Consider the following 12,071-nt stretch of genomic DNA (forward strand, 5'->3'; position numbering starts at 1 on the left):
TGTTGTCCTAGTTGTACAAAACATTCCGCCTTTCCCAATGTATGCATGCCGATCTCTGCCTGAGCTCAACCTTCTGGCAGCTCCTAGCAAATTAGGGAAGCTCAGAAGCTCTCCTACATCCAGATGAAGTTAGAAGTAGTTTCCTAAATTTGTAATATTGATACAATGCTATTACACCTGCTCCTGAGAGTAGGGCCATCACTCTGAAATATTTGACCCAGTTAGAACCATTTTCCTACTCTAAGAAGCTTGATTAATAATGGCATCGATTCAAAATTGCATTCATTTTATTTCTTCTTGATGTCCATGACAGGGGAGCTGACAATAACATCACAAAGAACATGAGCAGCACATCTGTGACCTTATCATCTGGAATGAACATGCCAATGGTGGGCCTAGGAACATGGAAGACCACTCCTGAGCAGGTAGTAGAAAGAATTAGGCTGAGCACATACAGTACATTTCACGCTCCACTGTCTCTGTCATTGTAGGCACTGACTTTTATTGTTTATTGTGCTTATGAATTTCCCATTGGGATTAATAAAGTATCTATCTATCTATCTATCTATCTATCTATCTATCTATCTATCTATCTATCTATCTATCTATCTATCTATCTATCTAATATCACTCTTGTAATGGACAGTTTTGAAATTCAGCAAGTAAACATTTCAATGCATGTTTTTGTACTGTCTAACTTGAAAAATACTTGTTATTAAAGACATTTTGGATGGAGGCACTATTATGATAACCATTTTGTTTCATATAATACAGGTTAGAGAAGCTGTGCTGTGTGCCCTGGATGCTGGGTACAGGCATATTGATTGTGCTGCTATGTACGGAAATGAAAAGGACGTGGGAGACGCCTTGAAGGAAAGAGTAGGACCTGGCAAGGTATTTTATGAAACGCCTAAGGAATAATAGAGACAGATGTTATTATAAATTCATGGGGAAAGATTAACAACATGTTTAAAAATGGCAGACACGTACATTATGTCATTTTTCAACCATGATGTTGAATCAAAATAATTACAAATAGTTATTGACTCACTGACTTGTTGTTACTTAAGATGGTACCTGCATAGAACTGCGGCTACCATTACTAGACAGACCTGCTATTGTTAATATGCACTAGAGGAAGAAGGTGAAGAAAATGGACCTACAGTAAACGAGCATTATTTATTTCAACATTGTTCATTTTTAAAACATGTATTGTGTTCTTCACATTTATATGATTAACAAGGTTCTTTCCAGAAGATTTTTTCACTGTAAACAGTTCATCGTAAACTGAAGCTTGTTGCCTGTCGGACCAGGAGAACGAGAGACTTTTCGAGTGTTGACAGTTCATCATCATCAGAAGCTTGTTGTTTGTCAGACCCGATGAACGAGAACAGCCCCGACCTCTGCAGTTCAAAATCACCGCCCCTACTTTGAGCTCCGCCTTCACGAGGCACCGGTTGGTTTAGAAATGTGACACTCAGTGAGCCAACTAATTGTTCCCACCCAGTTTTAAACAAAATTCACTCGTCTCAAAACGTATATATTGCACATCTGACTTCAGTGAGACTATGGTTCTCAAGAACTGTTTTAAGTAAATGCTTCTGAGGGAAGAGACGAAACAGTTAGCAACAGCACCCCCATTTCATTCTGGAATAGTATCACGCACCTCAGCTGAGCCATGAAGGTGATCCTCAGGTGCCCATACATGACACATTACAGATATAAATCTTGTTTATGTTGCTCAAGTATTTGCAAGAAAGTTGCTACCATGCAGCTGTTGCTGGCGTATAACATCAGACAATAGAATAGGCTGATAAGACCAATTTTGTTATTGTTAGAGACTTATTTGGTATATTTATTATCTTGTTTATGCTTCTGCACGCTTCCTCTACAAGTTCTGCCCATTTTTACATTTTTTTAAACTCTTGCAACCTGATGGACACACACATAGGGTTAGGCGTTAGGGTTAGCCTGGGTACACTAGTTTCATAAATAAAATTTTATTTAAAGGTATATGCACCTATTCCATAAAATGTCTAAAAACATACTCTAAAAAATTGCCCTAAATCTAACGTATATATAAAATATATCTAAAATTTCCATTCATTTTTGTTTAAAAACTCCAATCCAAAGTAGCGGGTGCAAATGTCGTGCCCCCTACTGGTCAGTTTAAAAAGTACATAAAATTTGGAATACATTAGAAATTTAAATACTACTATAAATAGATATTAAAAGAACACTAAAATTAGGGTTCTCTCATTATATAAACACAGCTAAAAAGGTACTAAAACTTATATGAAACAGCAAGTCAAGTCATGTCAAGTTGGGGAGCATGCACTGGTACAGCATGTTGCCGCACCCACTACATGATGAAACCATTCAGGATCCTGTTTGGCAACCCCCTAGGCAGACACGCAGTCCAGTCCCACCCTCCGCAAATGACCCTCTATCTGCCACAGCCAGGTGTTACGTGGGCGACTCCTTTGCCTGGTCCAGCCGCTCAGGTCCCCAACAATGAGGATCTTACGAGCTGGATCACCATCAGGGAAACGCACCACATGGCCGTAGTGCCGTAACTGACGCTCCCTCACAATGCAGGTAATGTGCCTCAATCGGGACTCCATGAGCAACACAAAGTCAAACCAATGGTACCCAAGGATTCTCTGAAGAGACATAGTACTGAGTGAGTCCAGTCTTCGTTTCAGGTCACTGGATAGCGTCCATGTCTCACAACCAAATAGCAAGACAGGAAGCACTAGGACTCTAAAGACTTGGACCTTTGTCCCTTTGCATAGATATCAGAAGCGCCACACACCCCTTTCCAGCGACCTCATGAGCCCCCATGCTCTCCCAATCCGTCTACTGACTCCATAGGAAGAGTCACCAGAGACATGAATGTCACTACGGAGGTAAGTAGACCTCTCAACGAAGTGGACACTCTCTCCACAGACAGACACACTGCTGATGGCCTTGTCCAAGGGGTCATTAAAGGCCTGGATCTCAGTTTTTATCAGGACACTCTCAAGCCCAGACACTCAGACTCCTTGCTCAGTCTCCCAATCAGAGCCTCCATTGACTCCACGAAGATCACAGCATCGTCAGCAAAGTCAAGATCCATGAATCTTTCTTCATCAACAGATGCCCTACAGCCACTGAACCCAATAACCTTGCCCAACACCTAGTCCATAATTAAAATAGAACCTGAAGACGAATTTTAACATCAGGTCCCAGAATATTAGTTAACATTAGGGATTATAAACAAACATTAGGGTTAAAATTAGGAATAAGGATTAAACATTAGGATAGGGGCAACCTTAACATCAGGGCACTAGGTAATTAATTATTTTAACCTCAGGGCCCAGTTACAGTGGGATAATGGGCGTGGGCAGGACAGTCGATATAAAATTAAAGATAGAATTAAAGAATAGGGTTAAACATTAGTATAGGGGTAACCTTTAACATCAGGGCTTCAGGTAGTGACTCTTTTAGCCTCAGGGCCCAGTTACATTGAGGTTAAGGTTAGGGTTAGGCATTTAATCTTTTATTAAGGTGCATGTGGGGTAGGTTCTGGGCATAAGGTTATTTAATTATTTGTTACATTTCCTGATAGTTTCTCTAAGATGTTGGCTTTTTGTTTCTTTTAAAACTCAGGACTTTCCTCGCTCATCCTCTGCTTGAGTGAGTTTGATGTTTACTTTGCTTTAAAGCAAACAAACTCTTTAATTAAAGCCAGTCTTTCATCATGTGTAAAATAACTTCTGAACAATGAGGCTAATTAACACTAATAAACCTTAATTGACTTTTAAATTCCCACACTAATTAGGCAAATAGGCCCACAGAATGCTTGCCATTAATTCAACGAGCAGGAATGCAAAAATAAGACCATCTCTTAATAAAGAAGTAAAATCATTTACAAGTCACTCATGCTAATGTCGATTCTGTAGAACAATTTTCTACTTAACGCTGACGTTAAAGTTTGAAAATTATTGCATTAGCATCCTAGATAACTGCTAAAGAATACTTCCGATCTACAGTTAATCTTTCATTTTAATTTGTAATATTCCGGATGAACTGAAAGTCACGTAATGTGCTCAGTTATCAGCGTTTCATGCTTCTGGTCACAAACTACATACAGTGGTGTGAAAAACTATTTGCCCCCTTCCTGATTTCTTATTCTTTTGCATGTTTGTCACACAAAATGTTTCTGATCATCAAACACATTTAACCATTAGTCAAATATAACACAAGTAAACACAAAATGCAGTTTGTAAATGGTGGTTTTTATTATTTAGGGAGAAAAAAAAAATCCAAACCTACATGGCCCTGTGTGAAAAAGTAATTGCCCCCCCTGAACCTAATAACTGGTTGGGCCACCCTTAGCAGCAATAACTGCAATCAAGCGTTTGCGATAACTTGCAGTGAGTCTTTTTACAGCGCTCTGGAGGAATTTTGGCCCACTCATCTTTGCAAAATTGTTGTAATTCAGCTTTATTTGAGGGTTTTCTAGCATGAACCGCTTTTTAAGGTCATGCCATAGCATCTCAATTGGATTCAGGTCAGGACTTTTGACTAGGCCACTCCAAAGTCTTCATTTTGTTTTTCTTCAGCCATTCAGAGGTGGATTTGCTGGTGTGTTTTGGGTCATTGTCCTGTTGCAGCACCCAAGATCGCTTCAGCTTGAGTTGACGAACAGATGGTCGGACATTCTCCTTCAGGATTTTTTGGTAGACAGTAGAATTCATGGTTCCATCTATCACAGCAAGCCTTCCAGGTCCTGAAGCAGCAAAAACAACCCCAGACCATCACACTACCACCACCATATTTTACTGTTGGTATGATGTTCTTTTTCTTGAATGCTGTGTTCCTTTTACGCCAGATGTAACGGGACATTTGCCTTCCAAAAAGTTCAACTTTTGTCTCATCTGTCCACAAGGTATTTTCCCAAAAGTCTTGGCAATCATTGAGATGTTTCTTAGCAAAATTGAGACGAGCCCTAATGTTCTTTCTTGCTTAACAGTGGTTTGCGTCTTGGACATCTGCCATGCAGGCCGTTTTTTGCCCAGTCTCTTTCTTATGGTGGGAGTCGTGAACACTGACCTTAATTGAGGCAAGTGAGGCCTGCAGTTCTTTAGACGTTGTCCTGGGGTCTTTTTGACCTCTCGGATGAGTCGTCTCTGCGCTCTTGGGGTAATTTTGGTCGGCCGGCCACTCCTGGGAAGGTTCACCACTGTTCCATGTTTTTGCCATTTGTGGATAATGGCTCTCACTGTGGTTCGCTGGAGTCCCAAAGCTTTAGAAATGGCTTTATAACCTTTACCAGACTGATAGATCTCAATTACTTCTGTTCTCATTTGTCCTGAATTTCTTTGGATCTTGGCATGATGTCTAGCTTTTGAGGTGCGTTTGGTCTACTTCTCTGTGTCAGGCAGCTCCTATTTAAGTGATTTCTTGATTGAAACAGGTGTGGCAGTAATCAGGCCTCGGGGTGGCTACGGAAATTGAACTCAGGTGTGATACACCACAGTTAGGTTATTTTTTAACAAGGGGGCAATTACTTTTTCACACAGGGCCATGTAGGTTTGAATTTTTTTTTCTCCCTAAATAATAAAAACCATCATTTAAAAACTGCATTTTGTGTTTACTTGTGTTATATTTGACTAATGGTTAAATGTGTTTGATGATCAGAAACATTTTGTGTGACAAACATGCAAAAGAATAAGAAATCAGGAAGGGGGCAAATAGTTTTTCACACCACTGTACACATGTGGTGCTCTGAAGTGCCACCTTAAAGATAATAAAATAACTAGCTGGGGTTGTGTGTTATTGGTGGATAAACGAATACATTTGCTAAAAGAAGATGACGGATAACAAGAGAAACTTTATGGCTGTTTTATTAACTAACTTCAATTTGCTGTGTTTTACTAATTTCAGGGGAAGTTCTGGAATGAAAAGTATGGCAGGGTTAGAAAAGGGCTGTTGGAAGGAGCAGGGCCATCATGGGCAGCCGTGTAGAGAGTGTGTGAGTGAGGGAGAGTGTCAAGGCCCTGTCACGTTAAGCAACCTTTCCAGCAATTTTCATTCATAGCCTTCGATTACATAATCTTAGTGAGTTGGCGACAGTGTTGTGCCTGAACTAGTTCAAAAGAGCGCGTTCATTGAACAAGCTCACTTTTCTAAGAACGGTGAACTTAACGTAACGTATTTGCAAGTGAAGAACTTGAACGTGAGCTAGTTCAGTTTTAGGTGACATTCTGGATCTGGTTTAGGTCTAGATGAAACGTTTTGCCTTACCCTGTAATGCAGGGGTGGAACCGAATCTGAATATGGTATTTCGATGAGCACAAACAGTGTACTTTTACAAATATTTATTTTACACAAATTTATTTGTATTCAGAAAAAATAACGTCAAATCAAATAGGCACTGTGTGTATCTGCCTGCTTGTGCTTAAGCTGCACCCCCGCCAACATGAGCACACGGTGGAGCTCCACTCTCGCTTTTAGGAAAATGTTGGACTTCACAAGGCCACTTTATATTTTTCCTCGTTGGACATGCAATATCAAGCAAAGTCAAGTTGGGGATCATGCACTGGTACAATGCGTTGACGTACCCACTAGACGACAAAACAATTTTGGATCCCGGTTTGCAACCCCACAGGCAGACACTCAGTCCAGTCCCACCCTTCCAGAAATGACTCTCTATCTGCCGCAACCAGGTGTTATGTGGGTGACCCCTTGGTCTGGTCCAGCCACTCGGGTCCCCAACAATGAGGATCTTACAAGCCGGATCACCCTCGGGGTAACGCGCCACAATGCAGATAATGTGCCTCATTCGGGACTCCATGAGCAACACAAAGTCAAACCAATGCTACTCAAGGATTCTCCAAAGAGACACAGTACTGAAGGAGTCCAGTCTTCATCTCAGGTCACTGGATAGCATCCATGTCTCACAACCATATAGTAAGACAGGAAGCACCAGGACTCTAAAGACTTGGACCTTCGTCCTTTTGCGTAGATATCTGGAGAGCCACACACCCCTTTCAACTGACCTCATGACCCCCCATGCTCACCCAAACCATCTACTGGCTACATGAAATATGTGACACAAATTTTGACTGGCAGCATTATAGGTTAGTTCCAAAGTCACCATTTGTGTCACACTGTTGGAAATAGAGCAGTAATTTATATGTATACTTGCATCTATTTAATTTCTTTTTTGACCGGGCGGATATTAGCATAGAGATCAGCCTGAAAATCATGCTAGGGCTTATTTTCGGGAGTAGGTCGTATGTTTGGGGAAACACGGTAATAACACAAGCGAGACGAGCACATCAGCAAAATGAAACCTCCGAAGAAAGACAAAGTCGCTTACCCACTAACATCAGCAAAACAGTATCCCTTTTACTTTTCTTCCCGCCGCTGATACACAAGCGATGCGAGCACATTGGCAAAACAAATCCTCCTAGGAGAGAGACGTCCAGAGTAGTTCCTTTCAATTACCTGACATCTCTACATTTCAATTTTTTTTTCTCACAATTTCAATAGTTTCTAGGACCCTGGTCTTTTTACAGCACGGGCTTACACAGCTAGTTATTAATATTATTAGACGTACCAACAATGCTTTGAGTGGCTTCAGCACAAAACAGATGAGAATTAAGTGAATAACCATAGCCATGCTTCTTCCTACCAATTACTACTAATTGCAGCATCAGATGATGACAAGTGAAAGGATCGTTCACATATTTACTTGCAGTACCACATAAGACCAGTAGGTGGCTAAATTCAGTATTCTAAATACAGAGCTTAACTAAACGGCACACAACAACTAGAAGTCGTGTAATGTGACAATGGCTTAAGAGAGAGAAATGACTGAGCACTTAAAGAGGATGACTTACAAGATCTGATGGGATGTGAAACAGATGATGCAAATGTGCAGGCAGTGCATGCAGAAGAGAAAAGATTATTGAAGCCATGTGTAAATAGCTGGGAAAAGATCAAATCTGAACAACAGCATTTGAAGGCAGAGAAGGATGGTGGCGTCTTACACTGTAAACCTCGAGTGAGGGAGAAACACGAAGTTTCATAACATATTAGGCTATCAGCACTAGCGATGATAAAATGCCTGCTGAATAATGGCATAAAAACAAACACACATACACAATTAAGATCTTTCAACACGTCATTTTGCAATACAGTTCAGCCACCCGTCACACATGTGTATCAGAGAGTCACCATCTGGCTTGCTCTCAGGTATGTAATACCACTACACGCCGAGAGGGGGCACTGTTGCCAACTGTGTCATCGTCCTTTGCCTCCACAGGGCTGAAAACGCCCAGATAGATAGATAGATAGAAAAGGCACTATATGATAGATAGATAGATAGATAGATAGATAGATAGATAGATAGATAGATAGATAGATAGATAGATAGATATGTAAGGCACTATAGAATAGATAGATAGATAGATAGATAGATAGATAGATAGATAGATAGATAGATAGATAGATAGATAGATAGATAGATAGATAGATAGATAGATAGAAAAGGCACTATATGATAGATAGATAGACAGATAGATAGATATGTAAGGCACTATAGAATAGATAGATAGATAGATAGATAGATAGATAGATAGATAGATAGATAGATAGATAGATAGATAGATAGATAGATAGATAGATAGATAGATAGATATGTAAGGCACTATAGAATAGATAGATAGATAGATAGAAAAGGCACTATATGATAGATAGATAGATATGTAAGACACTATAGAATAGATAGATAGATAGATAGATAGATAGATAGATAGATAGATAGATAGATAGATAGATAGATAGATAGATAGATATGTAAGGCACTATAGAATAGATAGATAGATAGATAGATAGATAGATAGATAGATAGATAGATAGATAGATAGATAGATAGATAGATAGAAAAGGCACTATATGATAGATAGATAGATATGTAAGACACTATAGAATAGATAGATAGATAGATAGATAGATAGATAGATAGATAGATAGATAGATAGATAGATAGATATGTAAGGCACTATATAATAGATAGATAGACAGATAGATAGATATGTAAGGCACTATATAATAGATAGATAGATAGATAGATAGATAGATAGATAGATAGATAGATAGATAGATAGATAGATAGATAGATAGATAGATAGATAGATATGTAAGGCACTATATAATAGCCAAAGAAGCCTTGATAGGCAGCAATTTTTTTGTTAGAATGGCAGAGGGAGACATTTTCTTTTGTATTTGGGCCATTGAGCGCTGTTTCATTTGCCGAGTATAACTAAATGGAGAACGCCATCAACGCCTCAACACTTATCGTAGTTTTCAACCCTTCATTACCTTCGATGACAACACACCAAAAGACATCATTAAAAAATATGTCATTGAGACATGAAATACTCAACACTGAAAGCAAACATGCAAAAGAATATTAATAAATTTCCAATTTTTTGTGCAATATACAGTAATAATGAACATGGTTTATATGTGCATTTTGTTTTTTTGTGTTTTATTTTTGGGGGCCATTTTCTATGGTTTATTGATTGCTTTATTTTAATATGGGTTATTTTGTTTACGCAACACATTTGGATATGCCACGTAGGCGCGACTGTCGCATCAACTGCATCACAGACATGACGGTACAAATCTGGCAGCTGTTTATACCTCGATGGATGTTCATTTTGAATTTCTAAAGACGTAACGACAGTTAGGTTTCATTTCAAGTAGGCTCTAGCGTCAGGTTTTCTTTTTGACTTCCGATTCTCACTTTACCCTTGCATGTTGGCAGTCAGCTTGTTAGTCTTCCTGCTTCTGACTTTTACTTTGCCCTGCCCTACAGTTCTTGCCTTGAGTTTTTCCACCTACCAAATTTTAACTTGGGTAGTTGGATTGACTCCATTTTAACTGTCCTGCCCCCCCACCCCCTTAGAATTTCAGATGCCCTCTTTCAGATTTTTCCCTCTGGCGCCAGGCCTGTGCCAATGTTATAGTGAATGACACAATAATGGGTACTTTTATTTCAGAATCCATAGCCGTAATAATTTTAATTTATATTTCAGCCCATCCCAAGAGAAGAATTGTTTATGACCTCAAAACTGTGGAACACAAAACACCACCCTGATGATGTTGAACCAGCATGCAGGAAGACCCTGGAGGACCTTGGACTTGCCCACCTGGACCTTTATCTGATGCACTGGCCTATGGCTTTTGAGTAAGTTGTGAACAACAGACAACTGTATAACAAGAAAGCAAGTGTACTTCAGTTTCACCAAACACTATTTACAATGACTAGACACAAGTGGCCGGAGTTCTGGAGGTTCCTCCACATATTTGTGTGATATTTCTGTTTTGTTTTAGGCCAATGGTTTGGGTTCTTTAGTTTGTTTTATTTATGTTTCAGCATTTGTTTATACTGTAGATAACATCACTGCATGTGCTGTGGGTGTACGCTGCCAAAACCTGTACACCACTGCCCAGGACATTTGCACGTCACATTAAGAGTTGACATTGTCCTAAAGCAGGGCTGGGCAATGTCAGTCCTGGAGAGCCGCAGTAGCTGCAGGTTTTTGTTCCAACCCACCTTCTTAAAGAGAACTCAATTATTGCTGATGATACACTTATTGCTTAAGTGATGCTTCATTTTAGTGGTCTCACTTGTTAATGTCACCCACCCTTAATTGCTTATTTCAATCTTAAACAGTTGCATTCAGTGTTTTCATGGCTCCTTATTAACAATAAGATGTAAAAGACAAAGCAGACCACAGTTCTTCATCTAGCTCGTTTCTGTTTACATCTGTGTGTGTTCATCATGTACTGTTTGATTTAATAAAAAACGTGACAGACTGAAAATTATACTTTTTAGGCTTCAAATCATTTGGATGATATCCTTGGAAAGGAAAAAATCTACGATATAAGAACCTAACATTGCAGATTAACAAGCCACAAAATAAAATAAGGTCTGAGACTGGAAAGTACTGGTTTTAATTTAAGCTGCTGGGTTAGAATGAGAACCTGCAGCCACTGCAGCTCTACAGGACCGACATTGCCCACCCCTGTCCTAAACCAAGGTAGCAAGCTCAGAGCTCTGGCTGTGTTTTTTTGTTTTTTAAGTAGGCAGAAGGAAAGATAATGCTAAATGCAAATCAAATAAATTAGATGATGTATGCAAGGAGTAACATAAGAATCAGAATCAGAATCACTTTTATACAGGAATTTGACTTGGTAGATTTGGAGCTGGGAAAGATGTGCAGCAGGTTAGGGTGATAAAGGATAAAGATAGAAACGTACTCACAAGTGAGGAGAGTGTGTTGAGAAGATGGAAAGAGTACTTTGAGAGGTTGGATGATGTGGAGATAGTGAATCAAAAAGTGCAATGGATTAGCAAGGAGGAAGTAAGGACAGGTATGAAGAGGATGAAAAATGGAAAGGCCGTTGGTCCAGATGACATACCTGTGGAAACATGGAGGAGTCTAGGAGAGATGGCAGTGGAGTTTTTAACCAGATTGTTTAATGGAATCTTGGAAAGTGAGAGGATGCCTGAGGAGTGGAGAAGAAGTGTACTGGTGCCGATATTTAAGAATAAGGGGGATGTGCAGAACTGCAGTAACTACAGGGAGATAAAATTGATGAGCTACAGCATGAAGTTATGGGAAAGGGTAATGGAAGCTAGGTTGAGAAGAGAGGTGATGATTAGTGAGCAGCAGTATGGTTTCATGCTAAGAAAGAGCACCACAGATGCAATGTTTGCTCTGTGGGTAGTTGATGGAGAAGTTTAGAGAAGGCCAGAAGGAGTTGCATTGCATCTTTGTGGACCTGGAGAAAGCATATGGCAGAGTGCCTCGAGAGGAGCTGTGGTATTGTATGAGGAAGTCGGAAGTGGCAGAGAAGTATGTAAGAGTTGTACAGGATATGTACGAGGGAAGTGTGATAGTGGTGAGGTCTGCAGTAGGAGCAACGGATGCATGCAATGTGGAAGTGGGATTACATCAGGGATCGGCTCTGAGCCCTTTCTTATTTGCAATGGTGATGGACAGGTT

General features: G+C 39.8%; 1 protein-coding gene across 1 annotated transcript in view; it reads left to right on the top strand.

Moving 5' to 3' along the window:
• akr1a1a (aldo-keto reductase family 1, member A1a (aldehyde reductase)) overlaps positions 1-12,071 on the top strand; it is a 76,539-nt gene that overhangs the window by 12,629 nt on the left and 51,839 nt on the right. Inside the window, exons 2-4 of the mRNA XM_051930051.1 lie at positions 314-425; positions 775-894; positions 10,095-10,246. Coding sequence (XP_051786011.1) covers positions 342-425; positions 775-894; positions 10,095-10,246 — 356 coding nt within the window. The 5' untranslated portion in view covers positions 314-341. The remainder of the gene's footprint in view (positions 1-313; positions 426-774; positions 895-10,094; positions 10,247-12,071) is intronic.

This window comes from Erpetoichthys calabaricus, chromosome 7 (genome assembly GCF_900747795.2).
Source record: "Erpetoichthys calabaricus chromosome 7, fErpCal1.3, whole genome shotgun sequence".
Taxonomy (NCBI): Eukaryota; Metazoa; Chordata; class Cladistia; order Polypteriformes; family Polypteridae; genus Erpetoichthys; species Erpetoichthys calabaricus.